The sequence below is a fragment of the Onychomys torridus genome, chromosome 1 (genome assembly GCF_903995425.1).
Source record: "Onychomys torridus chromosome 1, mOncTor1.1, whole genome shotgun sequence".
NCBI classification, from domain to species: Eukaryota; Metazoa; Chordata; class Mammalia; order Rodentia; family Cricetidae; genus Onychomys; species Onychomys torridus.
In genome coordinates, this window is record NC_050443.1 from 77,701,871 (window position 1) to 77,722,842 (window position 20,972).

Consider the following 20,972-nt stretch of genomic DNA (forward strand, 5'->3'; position numbering starts at 1 on the left):
ATACAAATGGACTGGATATTGTAATTGTAACTGTAATTCTTACTTGAAAACTGGTTTTGTTGTATATAGTTTTACTATGTTAAAGTTAAAACCTTCCTTTTCATAATCGGACAAAAAGAGGTAAATGTTGTGGAACAATCTTTTTGTACACTGTCAAAATGTGCTGTTCTCATTGGTTTAATATAGAGCTAAATGACCAATAGCTAGGCAGGAAGAGGTACAGGCAGGACAGCCAGACAGAGAGAACTCTGGGAAGAAGGGTGTAGTCACCAGCGAGACAGAGAGGGAGCAAGACATACAAGAGGACAGATAAATACCACAAGTTATGTGGCAACATTAGACTGATAAATATGGGTTAATTTTAATTGTAAGAGCTTGTTAGTAACAAGCCTAAGATATTGGCTGAGCTTTTATAATTAATAAGAAGTCTCCATGTGGTTATTTGGTAGCTGGCAGGTGGGACAGAATAGTATGCCTACAAGCCTATAATTTGAGCACCCAGGAGGAGCATAAATTGGATGCCATATAATCTGGGCCACATAGTTTTAGACTATCTGGGCCTCTGTCTCAAAAACAAATTCTCATGGATGATATAGGCAAAGAGAGTCTCTGCAACCCAACTCTGAGATACACTGAATATTCAGAGTAGGGACTATGTAAAGATAAGATAGAAAAAGATTGGAAAAGGATAACAAATTTCTCTTCAGAAGAGCTAACCAAATAACATCTCTTCAAATAAAACCATTCCATAGAGACTGGGAGACTGTGCCATCTTTTTCTGTCCATACAGAGAACTGACGATCACCAAATTATCTGACAGCAACCCCAACAGTTATGATAGAAAATGCAAGTGTGAACCTAGGTGAAAACTCTTCATGGTCTTCCCCTCTTCTACTCTTCTGGCTGAGGCTCAGACTTAGGGATTATTTGATCACATGACACTAGGAGTCTGATTTGACTATTACTACCTGTTTCTGCAATGTGCATTCAGAGATGTCCAGCCTTCTGACATCTGAACATGACAATGTGGTCTACAGTGTATTGGCATGTCTAGAACTAGACTTTCATACTTTTCAAGGATAGTGGCCTGCTGCAGATTTTCCTTATAGGTTACTTAACAATTATTTATTGGATGTCTACTACATGTTAGGTATCAGAAATACATACTTTAGTATTAAATTCAAAGGCAAACCCAGGAATCTCTATGGAAGAATACTTGCTGCTTTTATCATAAATTGTCTCTATCATACTTTCATAGTCTCAAGACCTCTCAGTTAGAAGGGAACTTAAAGGTCAATTTTATCATCCAACCTACATGACTCCCACATACAAATATCATCAGAGAACCCATTGTTTTCTAACAGTTCCTTTTCATTTCTGCTTGTACAGCTATGATACACAGTTTTCTTACATAAAGTAGAAATAGATCTTCCTGCAATTTCTACAACAGTACTATTGTCTGATCACATATCCACAAAGACCAATTCACTTTCTTCATCTATATCACAGACCTCAACATGTCCAACAGTTCCCAGACCACTCCAAGCCAACCCATCCATCCCCATCAATCTTTCCTCACAGAAAATAATTCCCAGATGTCTTACCTCCCTATGCCATTTCTTCTACGCTAAGCGTTATCTATAATCCTTCTATGTTACAATGTAGACCTTCCCTCTGAAGCACTGCCCAACGTTCTAGAGAACATCAATTACACACATTTTTCTGCAAAAAGAGTTCTGTAGGTAAAAACACTGAGGAACATTTTATATTATGTATATTATATATCCTAGTTTTCATCTTTGTTTGTTTTTTGAGACAGGATTTCTCTGTGTAGTTTTGGTTCCTGTCCTGGATCTCACTCTGTAGACCAGGCTGGCCTCGAACTCACAGAGGTCCACCTGGTTCTGCCTCCCGAGTGCTGGGATTAAAGGTGTGTGCCATCACTGCTCTGCTCCTTCCTAGTTTTCATCTTAAACAATAAAAATTACCAAATAAATCAGCTAATGAAATTCTTCAAAAAGAGTATTTTGCATACCCTGTGTATTTTTTTTTAATCATCTTCACTCTGACCTCCTAAGATCATGAATCCTCAGGAAAAATGCTGCTAAAAACTGAGTTCTGAATTGAAACAATGACTTTATGTCATTGATTTTCACATTTGCCTCATGCTCAGTTTCTTTAATCTCTACTTTGACTTCATCTCCTAGTTCTCTGTTGGTTTGCTTAATATAATCTTTATTCCATCTTAAAAACTTTTAGCTAGGAAGTGATGGCACATACCTTTGATCCCAGCACTCAGGAGGCATAGGCAGGCAGATCTCTCAGGCCAGCCTCGTTTACAGAATGAGTTCCCAGAACAGCCAGGGCTATACAAAGAAACCCTGTCTTTAAACCTCCCCTCAAAAAACAAAACGAAACCCCACCCCACCCCCCAAAAAGAAAAAAACCTTTTAGAGATAAAGCTGAATATAAATGGAAAAAAATACTTTTTTTAAAATCTGAAAATCAGTAAGGCTACCCTTTACAAGTAAGAAAGGAAAAACAGAAGAACCATGTAGGAAGGGGAGAAAAGGCACAGCAGCTTCAGAAAACATATGGTGTGATTTTTATGAGTGACCTACGCAAAATGTCTTTGATCTAACAGTCTTGGTTAACTCACTGTCTATCAGGATCTAAGCAACAGTCTAGAGCTCCTCCATGGTTAGGAGAAATTATAAAGGGGGAACAATGGTTTGGAATGAGGCAATTAAAATAAATTTATAAGCATGAAGCTTAATCATCCCCTGATTATTATTATCCTTGAGACACTATCAAAAGAAAATAATAATAAAAAGTATAAAACAAAGTGATTAACATTAAAAGAGCAATATCAGAAGCATAATACAGTGTGATGGACCCTGCTAGGGTGACCATGTCTCATATCAGGAAGATGCCCAAGACTTTCTACTCTACTTGCGAAGAGACAGTTCAGGAATTAGATATGGGGCCTAGATGTCTCTTTCTAGGGGTGGGTATATCAAGAAGGAACCTTAGAAACTACAAATGGAATCAAGTATTCTCCTGAAATAAAGCACCCTTATTCCAGAGCACATATAGGAAAAAACCTTGAAAATGACTTTTGAAGCAAAAAACCAACCAACCAAACACACACACACAGCAAAAACAAAAAACAAACGACTGATTCTTTCTTAGAATAGTAGACTTTAGAAAATCATCCACAGATGCTAAAATGTGAGTAAGTGATTAAATGAGAAATGCTATATTTATGGTCTCAGAGTACCTCCTCCCAAAGCACTATTAATCTCAAAGAGGAATAGGTTAACTTCACAGTAGAGAAAACTAGAAGCAATCATCCTAACTGATGTGGCAAATGGACATTATGCATTTCCTGATGAAGTCAAGAAACATTATCTACCTGTGCAATTCCTACTGAATCAAATCAAACAAAACCTAGTTGAAGAAGAGTCTACAAAGAAACTCTTCAAAATGTCACAGTCAAAGGGGAAAGTGGGGATTAAGAAGCTATTTAGGCCAAAAGAGAATAAAAAATGATGACGGTATCAGAAGTGATGGTTCACACATTAAATTTCAGCACTTGGGAGGCTGAGGCAAAAAGATCTCCATGAGTTTCAGGCTAGCCTCAGCTACAAAATAAGATCCTATCTCAAAAAAAACTAAAAAGGAAGGCAAGGCCTTTAATCCAAGCACTCAGGAGGAAGAGGCAGGCAGGTATTTTTAGTTTATGGCCAGCCTGGTCTACATAACAAGTTCCAGGCTAGTCAGGGTTACACAGTGACAAGAGGAGGAGGAAAAAGAAAAGGAAGATGATGGTAATATTGTGATAGTTGCATATAATATAGTTAAGTATAATGTATGACCCTGAGTTGAAATATGACTAGGAGACAAAGCAATAAAGAACATCACTTATCAATTGGTAGTATGTCTACACGAATTATAAATTAGATAACAATACTATTAATGACATTAAATTTCTTGACTTTGATAATGGTAATTTAGCTGTAAAAGGGATAACCCATAACAAATAGAGACCTAAAAATGTAATTTAGAGTTAAAAGAACTTGGTACCTATAACTACTCTCAACTGACTAAAAACCTTTAAAATTGTACACACATACAATGGATACAACAGAAAGGAAACCAGAGACAAAAGCAGTAATGCCAGGCTGTGAGTATTGTTCAGTGGCAGAGTGTATGTTTAGCCATGTATAAGGCTATAGGTTTCATCCTCAGAACCAAAAAATACAATACAAAAATAAAACCAGAGCTGGAGAGAAAGCTCAATGGTTAAGAACACTGGCTGCTCTTTCAAAGGATCTGGGTTTGATTCCCAGCAGCCACATGGAAGCTCACAACTGTTTGTAATACTAGTCCCTGAAGATCTGATGCCCTCTTCTGGCCTCTTCCAGAACCAGGCAGGCACCCTGGTGCACAAACATACATATAGGCAAAACACTCATACACATAAAGAATCAAATTTTAAAAAATGAAAACACCAATTAAGCAAATAGAACAAAATATAAGCAAACAGGAATGACTGGTAATAAGAGTCACGTAGTGTAAATAGTTTACATACTGATTTACAATCAGCAGAAAGATAAAACAAATATAAGTAAAAAAACTTGTAAAATATTACTATCCCTGATAGCAGACTGAGGAAAACTATCCATTTTCTGAAATAAGTACTATATTGTTTACTGAAATCAACAGCTTATTTTTTTAATTAACACGCTTTCAAAGACCACTACTTGCTTTGTGAATGAATGTTACTCATTTTCTTGGAATATGGACTTTTAGCCTCTGGCAGAATTTTGTTCATTATTAATGAAAATGCTCATGCTGCAATTGAGTATGAATTATTTTTAAAATCTCCTAGTCTGAATTTTAAGCTCCTACAGCACAACAATTAGCCAGGTGTGGTGGTGCACAACTGTAATCCCAGCACTTGGAAGATAAGGTAGGAGGAGCAGAAGTTCAAGACCATTCTTGGCTAGAGTTGGAAGCCAGATTGGGCTTTACGAAACCCTATTTTTAAAGGGGTCAAAAAAAGGGCAAGAACTTTATTTTACTCAACCTTTACAGGGCCTAACACAATTCTTACTACATAGTTCAAAACCGACAAATAATTGTCAACAAATAACATGCAGCAATGTAAACTATGTAAAATGAATGTGAAAATATCTTTGAAGATTAAAAATAATGTGTATAATATGAAAAGAAAATGTGCTTCCTAACAGTGCTTAAAAAAAAAAAAAAAAGCAGCAGGCGTACCAGTAAGGCTAACGTAGAAGCAAGGAGAAGGAAGGGAAGAACAAGGAATAGGGGAAAGAAGAACATTTATTTGTGCTTAGATGCATCGGAGTGCATAAGCACAGACATAAACATAGGCTAAAGACTCTAATCCAAAATGCTCCATGATCTGAAACTTTCTAAGCAAAGTGACACTATTAGCAGAAAATCCTACACCTGACCTCACATGATAGTCACAGTCAGAACACAGGTGAAGGGGGGAAAAAAACTTACCTCAGACTAAGTGTATAAGGTTTATATGAAACATATATGAATGTCATGTTTAGACTTGGATCCCATCTGTAAAGTCTCTCTCTCCCTCTCTCCACCTCTCTCTCTCCCTCTCTCTCCCTCTCTCCACCTCTCTCTCTCTCTCTCTCTCTCTCTCTCTCTCTCTCTCTCTCTCTCTCACACTCACACACACACACACACACACACACACACACAAAATCTGAACTCATCCCAAGTATTTCAGACAGGATCCTCAGCTTGTAGCACCCCATAAGGACAGCCAGGATAACTGAGTACCATGGATAGAAGACAATGTCTCACAGCTTCAGAGTAGACCCTGAGTGTATACTGTAAGAGACTTCCTAGTAGAATGTCATAATGACAACAACATTGAAAATTATCTCCTGCTGTAGCGTTCACCTTCTAATAAATGGGATAACTATGGATTATCATTTGGAATACTTTTCAGAGTTAAAGGCAATGTTCTTCATAATTAGGTAGGAGAGCAAACATAAACTAAGACTCCATACACACCAGGTGGTACAGCCACCCACTTACAGCTCACCTCTGGCCACCTTGACTCTTTCTCAAGGTTCAGCAATAATCAATTTTAAAAACACATTCCTTTTCTTGTATACTTCTTCTACTTCCCCCAAACCAAAGAGGAAAAACACAAAAGTTACCATCTAGAAACTACAGTTGTGCCCAGCTCAACACTACTTACCTGATTAAAAACCATCATCTAAAATATATCAATGATTTGAGGAACATATGACACGAGGTAAGAATGGTAATCTATATCAAAAATAAAATCTCAGCTCAATTATTAAACAGGGAAAAAAAATCAAATCAAATCAAAAGAACTACCAGCATACAAGTTTGGTTTGGAATCCCTAGAAGTAACAGCTGCTTCAGAACAGAGGCACGATGTCGTCAGTGTTTTGTGTGATCAGAAGTACAGTAATTCTTACCTTGGGAACTCTGGGAGGACTCTGTGGAAGAGGAACTACTATCTGTATAACCCTGTGGTTCTTCTTTTCCTTCCTGAGCTGATGATGAATTACCGGCCTCTGCTACCCTAGATGCTTGCTGTAATGTTTCTGTTACCAGTTGCCTTGTTTGTTCACTAACAACTGTAGCTTGAAATGTCACTGGTTTGGGTTTAATGAGAACCTAGAAGAAAATCAGAAACATGCCCAGATGAAATTTCAGAGCGCCATTTAAATGCTAAACTAGCCAGGCATGGTGGTTTATGCCTATAACCCCAGCACTTGGGAGAGGCTGGAAGATTATCTCGACTTCAAAGCCACCTTTGGCTAGAATGAAATCCTGTCCCCAAAAGAAACAAACAACAACAAAAGCTAAACTTAGAGGTCATTTTCCAGGCAGAGAAATCACCATCATGTCTGTTTATTATTAGGCTTTGGCCCAGTACTGCTTAGCAAAGACTAATTTAATACACAGATGAACTAGAGCTAAGCTATGTACAATAATTTAAATGGAAATGCCAAACTGCTACAGTTAGGATTCTGCCTTCTTGTTTTTTAATGTGTCTGTGTATGTATATAGTGCCCTCAGAGGCTAGAAGAGGGTTTTAATCCTCTGGAACTGGAGTTAAAAATGGTTGTGACCTTCTCAATGTGGGTACCTGGAATGAAACTCTGGTCTTCTGGAGGAAAGAAAAGGGAAGAAAACTTCTACCTGAGAATTTTAAATATTCAAAAGCCAAGAAAAGTTACCATATCTTACAGCATACCTGTGTTTTCCCTTGTTGTCCATAGACAATTTTTGTTGGGATGATTTTAGCTGCTGGCTGGACTGCAGAACCTATTCCTTTGGGCTGTGTTACAATCATTTTGGTGATGGGTCTTGTAGCAGTAATGATTGCTGGCTTTGCTCCAGTTGGCACTGTCTGAAGAGTCTTTTCTCCCTAAATTGAAGTCAATCATTATTTAAGATATTTATATGCACTTAAATGATTAAGAAACAAACAATGGTCCATTTACTGAAAAAGCACAGAAAGATTTGCCAGGATGGGAAAAGGCCTGTAAATCATGCAACCAAGTCCACGATTTCTTCAGCGATCAAGAAATCCTGGACTTCAGCGGAAATAATACTACAAGTCATCTGACCAACTTTCTAGCCAAAAAACAAAATTATTTCTGTTGGTTAAGTTTTTTAAAATTACCACATCTAAGAATACCTAAGAACTTATACTATCTCATTCATAGAATACCTATATTAAACATATATTAAAATGTTAATAATTATTATGTCTGAAAGTTAAAATTGTAGGTCATCTCCCATACTCATTTTCACTTTTTAATATACCTGAAGTCAATTTTTTTTTTTTTTTTTTTGAGACAGGGTTTCTCTGTGTAGCTTTGCACCTGTCCTGGATCTCACATACACATACAAAATAAGTCGAGCATATGAAATTATAAAAGTGTACAGCAGGATGTCTATATAAAGAAGTATGGGGAAGGTGAAAAGAGCAAAAAATTAACATTCTTTCTAAGGTTATAGGAAGAAAGGGGAAAAACATAAAGCATTTTTCATGATTTACTAGTATGTTACTAATATCACTTTAGTTTATTACAGATTCAAGCCCATTAACCTTTTACCAGTTCCTGAATTTTCACCTGCTTTATTCTGTCTGTCTGTCTCTCTACCCCTCTGTGTTTGTGTTTGTGTGTTAGCAATGATCAATTTTAAAAACACATTCCTTTTCTTGTATACTTCTTCTACTTCCCCCAAACCAAAGAGGAAAAACACAAAAGTCACCATCTAGAAACTACAGTTGTGCCCAGCTCAACACTACTTACCTGATTAAAAACCATCATCTAAAATATATCAATGATTTGAGGAACATATGACACGAGGTAAGAATGGTAATCTATATCAAAAATAAAATCTCAGCTCAATTATTAAACAGGGAAAAAAAAATCAAATCAAATCAAAAGAACTACCAGCATACAAGTTTGGTTTGGAATCCCTAGAAGTAACAGCTGCTTCAGAACAGAGGCACGATGTCGTCAGTGTTTTGTGTGATCAGAATCCAGGGCTTCATACATGCTAGGTAAATGCTCTACCACTAATCCATATCCTCAGCTCTTTGTTTTTTTCTGAAGTACCATTTTCTGATCATAGTTTTAATCTCAGCATAGTTCTATTTGAATTTAACTGAATTAAATCCAAATATAATAATTTTATCAATAATTTTAAATTAAAATTCATAAAATTAAGAGTTAGCAGTTTTTACATTAGCGATTTTCTTAATTTTTAGCTATCATCATCATAGATGTGTAGCTTTCAAACTGAGCAGTTTGTAAAGCAACCATTGAGAATTCATATCTAAATCTGAGCCTAAAAATTATAAACCTAACTATCAACTACAATTATCTAAAGGAAACAAAGTGTTTCCAATTAGGTGGTTATTTCAACTCTCACATACTGTTTGCAGCAGTTTTCCCAGAAAGAGCTCAGATTTGTCTTCCAACAGCCACCAGTTTGCAAGTCTACGGCATGCTGATCTGTAAATGGCTTGACAGACTGTCCAAGCACTGTGACCCAAACAAAACCAGGATGTCATCTGAGAAAGTTCCTGTCATGTGTAGTAGGCCTGCATGGATGCAGGTGGGGAGTATAAATACGTGTTCTGTGTGCTGATGACAATGGTCCCATAGATTTTCTATTCGGTTTACTACCATTGCCTGCTGAACTACTGTCCAAGTACCTACTAGACAAAATTCGCACATGACTCTCAGATCTCCGGTAGCAGGTAACATACCCTTGGAGGGAGGTGGGATTCCAAGACAGGGTTTCTCTGGGTAACAACTCTGGCTGTCCTGGAACTTGCTTTGTAGACCAGGTTGGCCTGGAACTCACAGAGATCCACCTGCCTCTGCCTCTCGAGTGCTGGGATTACAGGTGTGAGCTACCATCGCACGGCTATAAATCCAAGTACTATAGAATCCTGGCTTTCCTATTGAATTGCTATGTAAATTCAAGAGGCCTAATGTGGACCACTTTCAGCATTATAAAAGACTGTGATACATAAGCTTTTATGATCTTCTTATATGAAAGATCTCTGTCTTCTAGTGAAGTCAGAAAAGTAGCCCGAGTGCTTAAATACCAAGAACAGTAAGAAACCAATGACAGAACTTCCCATGTGTTGTTAGACACTGTTCTAAGCACTCTCAAAACACCCATCATCACCCCAATGTAGACATGAAGAAATATAAGATTACAGTGGTTAAATAAGCCACCCAAGGTCAAATACAATAGCAAGACACAAAGCCTAAATGTGTCTATCTCCAACCTCTTAACAATTGCCTTTAGAGCCTAAAATGGGGGAAATGGGAGGGCAAAAATAAGCAACAAACCTTAAGTAACAAACCCCAATGTATCAATTTTATCTTAAATATTTCTTTGTCTAGCCTAAACAAATGCTTATCTAAAGCAGGAATAAAATTGTTCCAAGTCTTCCTGCAACTAAGCCAGTGAAATTCTCCATCTGAACGAAACTAAGCACTTAAACCATGGTCACAAGCCACCTTGCTATGAGCAGCTATGAGCAATATGCTTTTAGATTACTGTGAAAAATGTCATCAGTTGATGATGGATAAAGGATATTCTATCACAGCACTAGAGAATCAAGCCGTTCCATCCACTATGGAGTTCTGATGTTCTTTAAAAAATGTGTGTATAGATGACCTTTAAAATGCTTAGTGGAGAGCTAGAGGGATGGCTCAGAGGTTAAGAGCACTGGCTGCTCTTCCAGAAGACCCAGGTTCAATTCCCAGCAACCACATGGCAGTTCACAACTGTCTGTAACTCTGGTTCCAAGGGATCCAGCACCCTCACACAGACATACATGTAGGCAAAACACCAATGCACATAAAATAAAAATAAATAATTTTTAAAAAATGCTTAGTGAATTACTTAGTGCATTCAAGGTCTTACTTACTCCAGCATTTAGCAATGTTGTGACAACGTTTTTGCCAGGGAGGCCTTGAATGGTCGTTCCTTTTCCTGTAGTCTTTTGTACGACAATCACATTGGGCTTGGAAGTCATTGGGATTGTAGTGATTTTGGTAGTCGTTCCTTAGAGAAGTGGGAAGAAAAGAAGGCCTGAGTTAAGGACTAGTGATACTTGGATGTTCCTGTTTATGATGTATACAAGTAATACATGTTTAAACAATGTCATCTTTAGGTTATGTGAATGTAGTCCTAAGGACAAAAAAGAAGGCTTGGAATAGTAAATTCTGAATCACCCCAGAATGATAAATATTAAGAATTTACTTTTTTTTTTTTTTTAAATTAAGGTTTTTGAGACAGGGTTTCACTATGTAGCCCCAGCTGGCCTGGAATTCACTATGTAGACCAGGCTGGCCTAGAACTCAGAGAGATCTGCCTGCCTCTAACTCTGTGTGCCAAGTGCTGGGATTAAAGGCATGTACCACCATGCCCAGCAAGAAGTGAGTCTTAAAGTAATTCTCTTTTGAAAATACACACCAAATTCCAAATCTAAAAATATCACTGTCCATTTCCCCATCAACACTCTTTCCCGAAAACTAAACAAAAATCTTATGACATGTATTTCCCTCAAATCTAATATTAAATTCATGTGGCCAGCATGATGCAAAAGCTCTCCAAAATAGGAACATTAGAGGCAAACATCAAAATTCACTGAATAGTAGAAAAAATTTACAAAAAGATGTACAAAAAGAGAGTTGCGCATGGTAGTGAATGTATGAAATCCCAGTATTTGAGAGGTGCAGGCAAGAGGACTGTGAGTTCAAAACCAGCTTGTGCTGTAGAGTGAGACCCAAAATGAATTTAAACAAAAAAAGTGAACACAGATGTGTAGACCAAGTGACAGTCACTGTGCTTCTGAGTGTGCACAACTCTAGAGACTGCAAGGAGGAAGTCAACTGACAGGGTAAAATTGTTTTCAGTCATTAAGATCTACTTTCCTAGAATGTAAGTGAGGTAATTCAGCCTGAGAGAAACAAGCATCTCATGCTCTCCCTCATATTCGGATCCTGGATGCATGACAATGAGGGGCTGTAAGGGTGAACAGGAGTTAAGAAAGGAGAGAGGGAAGAACAAAAGGTCACATGGGACATCAAAGTGCAAAGGGGGTTATTACTGGGAGGAGAGAAAGAGAGGGACAGGGATGGGGTACGAGAGAGTAAAGAAACAACAAAATAATTTTTGTTTGAAATGGTGTAATGAAACCTAATTTTCTCTAAGATAGATAAAAGATCTACTTTCTAAGTGTATAAATCTACTGACAAGAACATATAGTGGCCTTTCCTCTACAGTCTGCTTCTCTCCCATCTATCAAATCTATCTACTACCAAATTTATGCTCTATATTCTAATTGTCCAAGTTAGGAGAGCTGGTACAAACCTTGGATTCCTGCCTCATCTTGACTCCCTGTACCTGACAACAAAATACGACCTTTCCTTATCACTGATGGCTCGATGCTTAGCACAGAGGGTGGCAATTATTTTGAAGTTGTTTATTACATATATGAATGATTTCAGTATATCAGTAACATATCTTCTTTTAAAAAATGAATATAATTCATGCCACTGAATTGTGAACTTAAAAATGGTTACAACTGCAAATATTATGTTCATTTAAAAAAATATGGTGGAATATAATCACCACACATTATATGTGTGTATGAAATTGAAGACAGCAATGTTTTAAAATAGAAAGTGGTGATGGTGTCATGGGCCTATGAGGATGCTAGACTAAAGTCTACGAAATTATGCAAAATTATGTAAATTGTATACTATGTGAATTATTTGTCAATAAAGATTTTATAAAACATAAAAAATAAAAACAAACAAATGACGGTGTCCATGCAAGCGCAGTCTGCACTGCTCTCCTCTGCTTCCCTGGTTCTCCATCTCAAGCTTCTCTGTCACACAGTTTTGCTATTCCATACCAAACCCAGTATCCTAAATGAAATCTTTTACATCAAGAATCTGAAACAGCTCAAATTGGTTTTAAAGGGTATTCCTAATTCCCACTACATCTAGTTTCAACTTTCACTTTTTTTTTTTTTTTTTTTTTTTTTTTTTTGGTTTTCAAGACAGGGTTTCTCTGTGTAGCTTTGCACCTTTCCTGGAACTCACTTGGTAGCCCAGGCTGGCCTCGAACTCACAGAGATCCACCTGCCTCTGCCTTCCGAGTGCTGGGATTAAAGGTGTGCGCCACCACTGCCCCCGGCTCAACTTTGACTCTTGAATGTCACAATCTACAAGTGGGCTGACAAGATGGCACAGCAGGCCAACTTACTTGCCCGCCATGCTTTGATGACTGAATTCAATCCTTAGGCCACACAGGGTAGAAGGAGAGAACAAACGCCTGCAAGTTGTCCTCTGACCCCAGCACCCCCATCCCTCAATACAAATACTAAAAACAATAAACAAAAACAGCAGCTTACACTGGTTCAGGCCCTTAATCTACCAATTTAACCATATTAGTTCCTCCTGTTCATAGGCAACATAAAACTGATGGCAAACTATGAGGCTTCCCACTACTTATCCAACAAATCCCAAAATCCTGTGTGGAACTTTCAAAGTTCTGACAGATTTTAAGATTAGTCAATATACACCCTTCCTTCAGTGTGCTGATTTCATACTGAGCAAATTAGTCCCAATTCTACTTTAGCTCCTAAAATTTTCTGGGCCTAAGAAAACAGGCAGATCATACTTCTACAGATCAGTGCAATAAATAAGTAAATACAATGGGCACTCAATAAAAACACAACTAATATATTCTCAAAAATATTACTAATTGTTTTCCACTGGAAAAATAGTAACATTCCTTACTAGAATTTCAAATTAACATACTATATGAAACAATCTTACACCAAGAATAACAAGGTTCTAGTTCTAAGATTTATTCAGAAGTGATGGGGGAGATGGTTCAGAGATCAAGGGCTTGTTGTTCTTGCCGAGGACTTGAGGTCAGTTCCCAGCACCCATACAGTGCCAATTCCAAGGGATCCAACATCCTCTTATGACCTCCATGGGCACCAGGCATGTACGTGTGTGTGTGTGTGTGTGTGTGTGTGTGTGTGTGTGTGTGTGTGTGTTTATATATGGCAAAACACTCATACATATAAATCTGAAAAAACATTTAAAGGATGATTAAGAAATTTGTTAAATCAGAGCAATCCTGTTAGAAATCATCACAATACACTTGCTATTACCCAATGCCTCATCAATCCAGGGTGCCACTCAGCAGGTACATAGGAAAGCACTTGCATCTACCAACTAGCTTTACAATTGTTTTTTTTACCTTCAACTATACGATAAGTGAGCCATTATAAACCACAAGAACCAAGATGCTCATTATTCACTTAAACCAACTTTAACTCTTGATTAATTCTAATCCCTCATATATGGTTGTGTGGGCCTTTTTGGACAATGGAAAATTATCAAATATTTGATAATGAAAAAGTGTTTTTACAAAAAACTACCTCAAAGAAACATAAACTATGCTTTTAAATTAACACCAAAATATAAGGGTCATTTTGTTTAAGATAAAACTTGCTTAACAACTGGATTTATTTATATGTACTAAAATATCTACCCCTTCCATTATAAGGCTTATCAATTTAGGAGACAGTCATAAATAAAGTCTACCAGTTTAATGAATGGGGGTTAGGGGAGTCAATAATTCAAAATGGGAGAAAAAGGACTAACAGGAAATAACAAGTATAACATTGTATTAATAAACTGGAACATCATTCTTTTCTAGAATGACTAGTACTAAATGCATAAAATTCCAGCGTGCATGTTTCACCTAAGGGGAAATCTCTGCAAAGCTAGGCTTTCATAGTAGTGGATCTACAGTTTTTGTAATATTACAGAACCCGCAGAAGCTAGTTAGCATCCTTGTTTTTCTTTAGTTGGGCTTTTAAAATTTGTTTTCTTTTGTAGTTCCAGGAATCAAGCCCAGGGCCTTGTTCATACTAGGCAACTGTTCTACCTCTGAGCTTCATCTATAGTCCATTTAGCATTCTCTCCTCATCTCCTCACCCCCCCCCCCCACCCCATCCCCTGGTTTTTGAAGACAGGGTTTCTCTGTGTAGCATTGGCTGTCCTGAAACTCACTCTGTAGACCAGGCTAACCTTGAACTCAGATCTGCCTACCTTTGCCTCCCAAGTGCTGGAATTAAAGGGTGTGTGCCACCACACCTGCCTTCTGGGGATATTTTAAGTGAAGCACATAAATCTTTGTTATGTGCATTGGCATTTTACCTGCATGTATGTCTGTGTGAGGGTGTTGGGTCACCTGGAGATAGTTACAGACAGTGTGAGTTGCTATTGTGGTTGCTGGGAATTGAACTTGGGTCCTCTGAAGAACAGCCAGTGCTCTTAACCAATGAGCCATCTTTCCAGCCCCAAATCTTTTTGTTGTTATTTTGCTTTTTAAGACAGGGTTTCTCTGTGTTACAGTGAGGCTAACCTGGAACTCTGTAGACCAGGCTGGCCTCAAATTCACAGAGGTTCGCCTGCCTCTGCCTCCTGAGTGCTGGGATTAAAGGCATGCACCACAACCTCCTGATCCATTTAGCATTTTTTAGGGCACATACTGAATCCTGTGTACATGTTTATGTATCACAGTACCACATATAGATTCTGGCATTTCAGAGAACCTACCAACAGACACTATACTTAAAAAGAGTTTAAAAAAAAAAAAAATGAACCAAGTAACAATCACATTTGGATCACAATGGGCTCTCTGATGATGAAATCCAAAAATTCTTTTTTTTTTTTTTTTAAAAGGCAGGGCAGAGGGAGATGTCTGTAAACCAGAGAAAAAAGAACTGCAAATTCAAAGACAGCTTAGGCTATATAGCTGGTGTGAGGCCAGCCTGGAATATATGATGAGATCCTGTCTCCAACAGTAACAACAAATTGTGAAAAAATCAAAACGATTATAGTCAGGTTTTGTGGTATAAGCCTGTACCACTCCAGAGACTAAAGCAAAAGGATCACAAGTTCTAGGTCAGCCTGAGCAACTCAGCAAGAGCCTGGTTCAAAATATAACACTGAATGGGGTGGGGAGAGGAGTACTGAGGTGTGCTTCTCACTGGCGAGGTGTTTGCTGGGCATCCCATGGGGGTGGGGTATGTGTGTGAATACTATGGTACACTGACTTAACAAATTTATTGGCTTAGATCCAACTATCCATACATTCTTAAATCACTCTATCTTGGTTTCTGTGAAATGTTTATGCTGCTTTGCCCAAAGAATAATTCAATAAATAAACAAAAAAGTATACAAACAGCAGGTCCTTGCTAGACACTGAAAGATTATGAGTCACATGCAAGTCTTGCCCCAGGTCCTCAAAATGCCCTTAAAGTTAATACAATTAATTATCTATGAAGGAACCAAACTTCTGCATAAAATGAGTATATTTCTACAATCAAAATTCAACAATATTCACTATATATGTGTGTGTATGTGTGTGTGTATATATATGAAATTTATCATATATATATACATACACATACATATAAATAACATAGTTTCCATTTGTTCCATCTAATAAAAATACAAATACAACTTTTCTAGAAAGAACTATGGGAAAATTAATATGCCTCCTAAGGTGTTATACAAAGGAAGCAAGAGCTTCACCAAATATATATATATATATATATTTACCACAGGATTATTTATAATAACCAGTAAGAAAAAAATCTAAAAGTCAAAAACCCCACACCTGTAAACAATTAAATCACTCAACAGTAAGAACATGATTAAATTATGGTACACAGGGGAATATTACATAACCACTGGATGATCAAAATACATTTACCGATATGGGAAAATATCTAAACTGTTAATAAAAAATAAAATTTTAAATTATAATATAAACATTTACACAAAACATTATGGACTCTTAATTTTGCTTGTACCTTTCTAAACTCCCAAACAATGAGAGGAAAACTTGTTTGTTTTTGTTTTAAAGTCTTCTATTCTTACAGCTGAATGTCTGAGAATATTTTAGCAAAACTAGTTCTTTTGTGTGGGGAAGAGAGAAATCAGAATCCACCACCTGCTCATAGATGAAGGTGGAAAATTATCTAAATTTGTTCAACCAGGCTACCAGCTGGTGATAAGTAGATTTTTAAAATTACTATACTATGATCTCAATGTCATATTTATCTTTAATACAAAGGTGAGTGTGTGTGTGTGTGTGTGTGTGTGAGTGTGTGTGTGAGAGAGAGAGAGAGAGAGAGAGAGAAAATACATAGATATTTGATCAAACCTCTGCTCCTAGGATTGTGTACTGACATGACTCTAATCTAGTACAGAACAGCTACACCATGAATAAGGTCCCAAAAGAGACCTCATGAAATCTAGACACACTTGCCAGCTATACAGTACTATGAACTCAGATACATGTGAAATCTGTTCAAGGTCATAAAAAGCTACCTTCCAATGAAGTCAACTTTCTGAAAAGTGTTTGAGCAAGAGCTTTAGACTAAAGATACTATGAAATGATAAATTAGAGTATTAACTGTGCTCCTTATATCCACTTAAAAGCTACAGCACAATGATCCTTCCCTTCTCGTCTCACCCTCCTCAGGCTGGCAAACACTGAACTGGTTTTCTCACTTACACTTAAGAGTGGAGCCAAAATTAACAGCTTTGAATACAGAGCTTTATGCCAACACCATGCTCTGTTCTGCTTTTTTCCATTCTCTGAGTTATCAGCAACATCAAATACTGCCAGAAACTTTATTCCTTTCATTTTAAAAATGTTAGAACAACTCACCCAGGGCAGACAAAACATGACTAGTCTACAAAAATAGTAGACAGCTAAAATCCACAAGGCTTGCTTAGTCAGATCATTTACATAATTTTAATTAAAAATAATGAAAACAAATGCCACATTAACATTCTACTTCAGAATCTGCAACCCAAATACTGTAAAGATTAATGAGCCAATAAAATAAAAACCAGGTACTGTTCCAACATACCAATAAATAGGCAGAGTTGGTTTTACTATCTCAGTAAAATATTTTTAAAAAGTAAATATCACAAATAGTGAAAAACAAAGATATTCAAATATTTTATGTTTAAAAAGCTAAAGTGACATTAGTAACTGAAAATCCAAACTATGTTCCTGAAACATATTCAGATGCAAATACAGGTTCTTCCATTATCCTTTTTGCAAACACTGGATAGCTTCATGTAACCTCTAAATCCTCATGTGTCCATTTGTAAAGTTGGCACAATACCTCAAGTTATATAGAGTCTAAGAGGACGGACAAATGTGAGGCTGTATTTTAAATGAAAAATCCCTATGCAAACATAAACCATAATTTTGCACTGTGACTTAAAACTAAATGCTCTTTCAACTTTAGACTTACCAAAAGCTGTGTTTAATCATTACATATAAGGACTAAAAACAAAGTGTCAAATTTTGAAGCAAAACCTGGTGTTTAATAGAGTCCTGCTGTAGAGAAACTTGGCCTTTCTTCTAACCGAAAATCACCATGCTTTTAACATATTCTAGACATACCTACCAGAAACAATATTACTGCTAATTATCTTGCCTCCCAAGGTAGCTAATGATTTGGGTACTACAGTAATGATGCTACCACTGGTAGTTTTCACATAGGTTGCAGCTCCAGGGGTTGTGGCTACTCGACCTAAGGATGGGCTCACTGTTGGCCGGGTGTAGGTTGCCTGAGTACCTATAAGAAGAAAGTAGGGAAAAGAAAATTTATCAAAATTTTTAACTTATAAAAAGAATGATAATTGTACACTTTTACTATAGTTCAATGTCATATATATCACTTTAATTGAAAATGGAATTGTAAGGTGTCAAGACATTCATTTACAACTTTACAACCAGTTTTCAATGTGTATAGCAAAAACCAATGCCAAGTTGATTCATATTAATTTTACACGTAAAACTTTGTGATGTGTTGCATCAAATTACCAGCCCATGAAAAGGTAGACCCTCCTACCCCTTCTGCTATCTTTATGCCAGAGCACTGTAGATGTCTCTGTTACAGCTACTTAAGGTCCCTGTGTCTGGTCGATAGTGGCCCAGAGCAAAAGTCAATGTCACCATTCAGCAAATAAGGCAATATTTATTTAAAATATCAGTGTATAAAAGCACTTGTTAAAATGCAAATGTAAGGACCTGAGTTCAAATCCCTAGAACCTACATAAAAGCAATACTGGATCATGTTTCTGTGTTTATAGTGCAACAGTGTTTCTTTCTTCCTTTTTTTATTTTTTAAGTAGAAGTTTTTGTTTTTGTTGTTATAATTCAAAGCATTCAAACTTTATACCCCTGTACTATGTTTACTTTGCGCTAGACTTTTTTTTCTGGTTCAGATATATTCTGTGATCAGACTAATTTTTCTTAACGTTCCTCTTATGCTTGTAGTGGTCATAAGTTTTTAAAGTAAGTGACTCCTAACCTAAAGGTGTTTTCCTAGGTGGGAATCTTGAAAATGTCTGTTACAGTGTTCTCTGAATCTCACTTCAGCTTAAGCAAACGTCATCTTAGTCTTTTCTCCTCTTCCTCTTCATTTCCCTGAGGCTGATCCTTCTTGTAGGACTCGTCTTTCTGAGTTACTGGGTTTATAAGAAACTGCAATAGACTCCTCTGATTAGTTTTTAATCCTTTGTGAAAGAGAAAAGTCATAGAAATAGTAGAAAAGGGTATAAAACCTTTTGAAAGAGATGGAAAGGTAGATTTCCTAATAAGTCAGTTAAAGTTGAATTAAGTAAATAAAGATAATTTTAGTCTAAAAACTGTTCCTGGCAATTCTTGGAAGTTTCAACTGTATCTCCTTAGCTCCTGACTGGATATCATTTAACACTTATAAAGTTCACAAAGGGTGGTAATTGAAAATGCTCTTCTTTGTTACTATCTCAAGCACAAATTGATTGCTTGTCTACCTGGGAACAACGGCATGCTTCCATCACTCTAGGCAACCCTTACTACACTGTAATGTAACATAAACTTTTATGAGTAACACCCTTGTGAGATGGGCATGTTTTCAGTTACTCAGCAAATCCTGACTGAGCACCTACATAGAGTGAATAAACGGATTTGTTCCCTTAATCCCATAAAGCTTATTGTCTAATACAGATAAAACAATTCAAACAACTAGGTAAGTAGAAATTGAGGTAACTGCAATAAAGAAAAATAACAGAGGACTATGAAAAAAATATATATCAGAGAGAGCTAACTTCAGGGGTCAGGACAGGAGCTGAGGGAGTCAAGAAAAACCTTTTGAAAACTATGCACCTGATAAACCTGTGTGGTGGTGCACACCTGTGATCCTTGTACTCAGGAGGTGGGGACAAGAGGATCAAGCATGAGTTCAAGGTCATCCTCAGCTACATACAGAGTTCTAGGCCACAGACCCTGTCTCAAAACAAAATAAAAAAGACTTCTTTGTAGAAGTGCAATGTCAACACACTGCTGGTAGGGAGGTTATCTGATGATCATGAAGGAATGGACTGATGCTTGTGAAACTTACCGGTAGGAGTAGTTACCAGTTTAGTTGTCATAATTGCACCATTACTGCTAACCACCATAATAGGGGAATTGCTACTGGTGGGTAGAGTTGCAGTCACTGGTTTGGGTAAGATTTTACTTGGTTGAACCTGCTGTGTGATGATTTTAACACCTTTGAAAGAAAAAAGATAAATCTCAGTACAAATAATTTTAAAAGAATGTCACTTAGCCCAATAGGGCAATAGTCACACACATTTATTGAGTCTTACTCTAGAGATCCTTTTTTAACACTGATGAAACTCTACACCTTCACTGCTCAAATTCCTCTTTCCTAAATTCTCCCAATTCAAGAATGCAGCTATAATTTTATATTAACAGATTTCTTAAAGAAAATTTAAATCTGGACTTTTATCTATGGCGGTGAGCATACAAGCTTTCAAACTAGTTAGCAAAAGCAAATCTGTTCCATACAAATACTTAAGAAGGGACTAGCATAAGGCATCACAAGCAGTCCACAGAGCCCTTCCAGATTCTCAGCAACAAAGACTTTCCATGACTCAGAACTAACATAATAAGCTGATAAAAAGTTAATAGGCTATGAACAGTTTTTTGTTTGATTTTCTTTAATTCTTTCATTTGGTTTGTATTGAGATAGGGTCTTATTATGTAACCAATGCTGGCCTGGAACTCAAGTGAGTAGTCCAGCCTGGCCTGGAACTCCAGAGTCTACTGCCTTTGCCTCCTGAGTGCTAGGATTACAGATGTGTACCACCATGTCCAGCTTAAAGTTCCTTTCTTGTTTTGTTTGTTTGTTGTTAATACTGTTGAACCCAGGGAGTCAGCCATACTAGGTAAGTGTTCTACCACTAAGCTATATCCTAAAGTCCTAAATAGCTTTCTAAAAA

General features: G+C 37.0%; 1 protein-coding gene across 12 annotated transcripts in view; it reads right to left on the bottom strand.

The window, feature by feature from the left end:
- Positions 1-20,972, bottom strand: part of Emsy (EMSY transcriptional repressor, BRCA2 interacting) — a 73,775-nt gene that overhangs the window by 16,930 nt on the left and 35,873 nt on the right. For 11 of the 12 annotated variants that reach the window (XM_036186829.1, XM_036186814.1, XM_036186864.1 and 8 more), the window contains 5 exons: positions 20,090-20,239; positions 18,110-18,280; positions 10,508-10,644; positions 7,295-7,468; positions 6,510-6,711 (listed from right to left, as the gene is read on the bottom strand). In XM_036186829.1, coding sequence (XP_036042722.1) covers positions 6,510-6,711; positions 7,295-7,468; positions 10,508-10,644; positions 18,110-18,280; positions 20,090-20,239 — 834 coding nt within the window. The remainder of the gene's footprint in view (positions 1-6,509; positions 6,712-7,294; positions 7,469-10,507; positions 10,645-18,109; positions 18,281-20,089; positions 20,240-20,972) is intronic. The other variant, XM_036186820.1, reaches the window with a different exon arrangement.